This window comes from Physella acuta, unplaced genomic scaffold, assembly GCF_028476545.2.
Source record: "Physella acuta isolate Inbredline_101_S28 unplaced genomic scaffold, ASM2847654v3 ptg000200l, whole genome shotgun sequence".
Lineage (NCBI taxonomy): Eukaryota > Metazoa > Mollusca > Gastropoda > Physidae > Physella > Physella acuta.
The window spans coordinates 1,392,765-1,398,126 of NW_026731719.1; the positions used below are offsets into that span (position 1 = coordinate 1,392,765).

Sequence of the window (5,362 nt, forward strand, 5' to 3'; positions counted from 1 at the left end):
GGGCTTGCTGGGAAGGGGGGGGGTTACCAACTTGTAGACTAAATTCTAGCAGTGATAAAAGAAACAAAAATATTTAGAAGAATTTCTGAAATTCTGCTTCACTAACATCACTGGGAACGGGATAGACAAGCTGCAATGCCTACTGTGCAAAGTAGTTCTCAGTCATGAGTCTATGAAACATTCAAATCTAAAACATCATTTTGAGACGTGTCATTCGAAACACACCAAAAACGGATATTAAGTTCTTTCGTCGGCATGAAGCTAGTTGCAAACGTCAGAGATTTGATCGAACAGGTAGTTTTCACCGAGAAACACAGCATTAGTGCAAGCATCATATTGTGAAGTCGGATTAGACATTACCAAGCAAAAAACCTCACACAATAGGAGAAAATCTTATCAAACCCTGCGTGTTGAACATGGTGAAATTAATTCTTGGGGATGTGCAGTAAAGATGCAACAATTATCTGTCTAAAAATTCTATTTAGCAACTTATAGCAGACATGTCTGTAGATGTTAAAAACAAATTTTGAATGAAATCAAGATATCACCATTAATTGCTTTTCAAGTTGATGAATCAACAGACGTGAGTTCTTGTTCGTAGTTGCTTGTCTTTTGGAAATATATTCATTCAGATGATAGCAATGAAGTGTTGATATTTTGTGAAGATGTCATGGAGAAAATAAACACGTTTCTTGAAACTGGATGATTAAAATGGGAAGGCGTTTGAGGGGTTTGTACGGATGTTGCTCCATTTAGGTTTGGGTTAAATTCCTGCTTTCAGAAAAATAAACCGGGAGTGATCTCCCGTAAACTTTTTCGAATATTCTTATATAAAAAAAAACAGGGGATGGCAACTCGGGATATAGACAAGATTTTTAATCCATTTTTAATTACTTAAACTTTTAAAAATAGAATAGAATCTCGTAGAAAAAGAATTGCACACCAAGTGAACGAAAAATAATCTGTGTATAATAGTGTGGAATATTATTAGTACTTTATAAATTCATTTGCGTTGTTTTTAGAAATCAGAAATAGCGTAAATTACTACTTCTTACTGTCAACGAAAATTACTCAAGATTTGACAGAAGGCAGAGAATTAGATCTTTTACTTATATGTCAAATCTATTTATCTATTTGAAACAGTACTCAAGGTATAGGCTTTTGAAAAAAATGAAAGTAGAATAAGTTCCACTTCCAGTTATCGGAAATCGCTGAAACGTTGACACAGAACTACACATTTGAAATTCATCAATCTAGCTTTAACGGTATTAAAGTTATCGTGTTTTCTTACACACATACACACACAGACACATGGACAGAATTACAAAGTCCAGTTTTAAGACCAAAATTTTGATAAATCTGGATTTATAATTTTGCTCGATTAAAATAAGTCCTCTATACATCGGGTGTGATGAAGGACTGAAATGTAAAACGGTCAAAAACTGTCAAGATTTCAAGTGCTTTTTGCGCACGATTATAATACTTTCTCTATACTCTGTATACAAGAAAGAAAAAAGTAAAAACATTAGCTTCCTATCAAAGGGGAATCCACTGCATTATTCATCGGTTTGTGACAGTTCAAGGCAAGTTAGTCTGCTGGGACTAAAATACGGGGAGTATTGCCAGATGTAAAGATAACTACAACGATCCATCAAATATGCACATATTTAATAATGTTTTAGATTCATAAAGTTTGTGGTATTGTATAACTAACGAGCCGACCCGCGTCGTAAGCATACGCCGCTATTTAGTTGTTTTATTTTCTACTTTTTAGTAATTCATAATTTGTGAATTCAATGCTGCGACGGAAAATATTTTGTTTTAAATACAATAATCACCCCCTTCCCCGCCTCCCACCCCCCAGCTCGCCCCCCCCCCCCCCCCCAGTTCGGCCCCCCCCCCCCCCCCCCCCAGTGAACTCTGTGAAAGCAGCCGTCCGTGACGACAGTTTACAGACGACAATGAAAAGATCAAGCAACACTTGTTATGTGGGGGTGGGGGCGGTAAGGAGCGCGCTTACAGCTTGGTGTTTTCTAGCGTCTCCCAGAAGAGAATTATATATATATATATTGTCATTTGACTACGGAGGCCGGGCATTCAGTAAAAGATTTTCACATCTAAAAATCATGTTTGCCGACTATTGCATCCAATAGAAAAATGAATATGAACCTTTCGCATTGGTTTATATATATATATATATATATATATATATATATATATATATATATATATATATATATACATATATATATATATATATATATATATATATATAATTTTAGCAAAGAATAGCAATCTTAATCTTGCTACAGTTTACTCACCAATAACCACTTGACACACAGCTAGTAATAGAATTCAGAGAAAAAATTTAAACAGTTCATTGCAAGTTGCTGGGACTGAAATACGTGGAGTATTGCCAGATGTAAAGATAAATGTCGACTACAACGATCCATCAAATATGTACATATTTAATAGTGATTTAGCTTGATAAATTATGGTATTGTATAAACAATATTGTCAATTGACTGGAAAGGCCGAGCTTTCGGTTCAAAGATTTTCACATCTGAAAATCATGATCTACTGAACATTATTGTTTAAAGATCTGCAGTCAGTTTAAGCATAAAGTTCTACGGACAACTTGTGCAAATTCAAACAGACAATTGTGTTGAATTACTTTTCTGTTTGTCGACCATTGCATCAAACTAATTCTAAAATGAATATGAACCTATTAGTCGCATTGGTTATATCAGGTATCCTTATAGGTATATATATATATATATATATATATATATATATATATATATATATATATATATATATATATATATATATATATATATTCAAACATTCCTTTTGTTGCATGTGATTGCTTGTTAACTAACGTAAGTTTTTTTTATAAACCAGTAGTTGAGTGAAACTTTTTTCTGAATCTTTTTAAACTGAGATTTCGAATTACTTTATGTTATAAGTGGAAAGAATTCTACCTAAATATAATATATTGTTATGAAGTGCTCGCATTCAATCTATTTTAAACTTAGTATAATGTGAAATTTCTACTTGAAATATGTATGGCAAGTACATTGGTAGCTCTACGGGTAGCAAAAAATTCCATTTAATATTGAAAGTATTTTTATTTCTCGACTAATAAAGTGATTTAGGTGGGTGATCATAGTTCTTAAAAAGAAGTATTTACTATTCTAATAAATTATTATAGCCCAAAGTCATAACGGGTTTGTATACTATTTTGCGTTTTATTATTTCCGTGTCTTATGGTCAGTATACCGGAAGTGATGTGCAATAAAGTTATAATTTGCCTACAACCAACAGTAAGGCTAGGTAGTTGAAATCCCTTTAGTTTTGTTTCAGAATTAGCACAATACGTAAATCTTGATTACATCGTTAAATTGAAAAAAAAACAGTAAATAAGCAACAAGACGTCTTTGGATTGGAAAGTTCTTTAACAAAGTTCAGATAAAATATAAGACGAGCCGGTTTGATCATTTTAATTTAAAACATGGTGAGCTATGATTTTGTACTCTAACTGTACCATAAAACCATAAAATTTGCATTTGTCCTTCTGGTACAGTTCGCCCTACCATATGCGTGGTTACAGACTTCGAATTTGTGTATAGAAACAAAAGTGACGTGATCATGTTACCTCTGGATGAACAGCACAGTGCAGAAGGAGATTTACATTGTGCCATGAAATGTGCAATGAGCCAAAGTGATTGCTATAATTTCATGTATGATGACAATAATAAAACGTGCACATTAGGTAAGTTTATCCCTTATAATATACATACACACTTTTGTGTTTTAATCATTATAATTTTCTAAATTTTTGTAATTTTTTATCAAAATCTTGTAAATCATGACATTAGGCCACTGGATTATATCAAAGGTCGCTGTCAACACACCAATTACTCTACCTTCAACCAATTCTAAACTTTTCACAAGGGGAAAGTACTGTGAAGTAAAAAACACTGTCACTACTGTCGGTAAGGGAAGGATGGAGTCTTGTCAAACGGCTGCTTGCCTTGGTTAGTTCAGATGATAAATCATTATTTGTTTTAGGTTAGAACTATAAGCCAATAATCTGTTTTAAATATTCTTTTTTTTTAACTTCTACAAGAAAGTTAAATACTACTTTAACTTAAATGAAGACTATTTAACAATTTATTTTTTGTAGAAGCAATTTAGTATTACATGTATATTACATTTAAAATCTAGCTCAACAAGCTTTACTCAAGGCAGCGTCAAGAGTTGTGAACAACCCACTTACTTACATAACATGTTCTGACGTGAAGAACTCCACCAACCCCAGACAACTCAAGTTATCAGTTAACGATAAAACTATTGCTGCACAAAGCTTCATTGGCATTTTATATTTCAACAGCTTAATTTTTTTTTTATATTTCGTTCATTGATGTCAAAATGGATAGACATAATTCTGGTAATGTTAATTAATGTAATTATATTTCAGCACAAGGAAAAATTCCAAAAACACAGACCAGAGTTCTGTACAACCCAGCTGTTTATAAATCTTGTGCCGACGTGAAGAACTCCACCAACCCCAGACAACTTTTACAACTGTCGTCTGGTCTTGTCGTCATGTGTGACACAGTGACAGATGGAGGGGGCTGGACAATTTTCCAACGTCGTGTCTCCGGTGTCGTGGACTTTTACCGCAACTGGGAGGAATACAAACACGGGTTCGGTGACTTCGACGCTGGAGAATTTTACCTCGGCAACGAAAACATTTACTGTCTGACAGCAAACAGGTCTTATGAATTCAGGATCGACATGACATACAATGGAACAAGTTACTACGCTGCGTATTCAGGATTTAAATTTTATCCTGAAAGTGAATTTTACAAGTTGTATTTTGATGGGTACTCTGGAAATGCCGGTAACTCAATCAACGACAAAAACAACAACCAAAAGTTCAGCACCTACGACCAGGATAACGACAGCGGCAGCAGGAATTGTGCTGTTGTCTACCACGGCGCATGGTGGTACGCTGATTGCCAGAACTCGAACCTCAATGGCCTGTACGGGAGTACAGAGTACGGTGTGGGTTTAAACTGGCTGGCACTAACTGGCGATTATGGGAGTCTCGACAGTTGTGAGATGAAAGTCAGAGCCAAATAATGAAATAAAATGGAGGATTGGGGTAAGGAAGGATAAAAATAAGTGTATACTAAGAAAGAATTAGCAGATCTCTGAGTTGGGAAAAAAATGTGTTCTCGAATTTGAAGGAAATTCGCCTTGACTTTGTGTTGTATTTCATTTCTTTATTATTTAGTGTTTTTACTGTCTCTATGCATGTTAGGTGTACATGTGAAGTGAGATTTTTAGTTTT

General features: G+C 34.3%; 1 protein-coding gene across 1 annotated transcript; it reads left to right on the forward strand.

Annotated features, from left to right (window-relative positions):
* The first annotated feature begins 3,651 nt into the window (after positions 1–3,651).
* On the forward strand, positions 3,652–5,151 carry LOC131937123 (ficolin-2-like). Its single transcript, XM_059294317.1, has 2 exons — positions 3,652–3,775; positions 4,484–5,151. Exons 1-2 carry the CDS (start codon positions 3,652–3,654, stop codon positions 5,149–5,151), a joined length of 792 nt encoding a protein of 263 aa, XP_059150300.1.
* Positions 5,152–5,362: the final 211 nt, after the last annotated feature.

What these genes read in the sequence shown, in the direction of transcription:
- LOC131937123 (XM_059294317.1), top strand. Translation starts at nt 3,652, where the DNA reads ATGTTACCTCTGGATGAACAGCACAGTGCAGAAGGAGATTTACATTGT. An exon ending in TAATAAAACGTGCACATTAG is followed by an intron (nt 3,776 to 4,483) that starts GTAAGTTTATCC and finishes ATTATATTTCAG; the next exon opens with CACAAGGAAAAATTCCAAAA.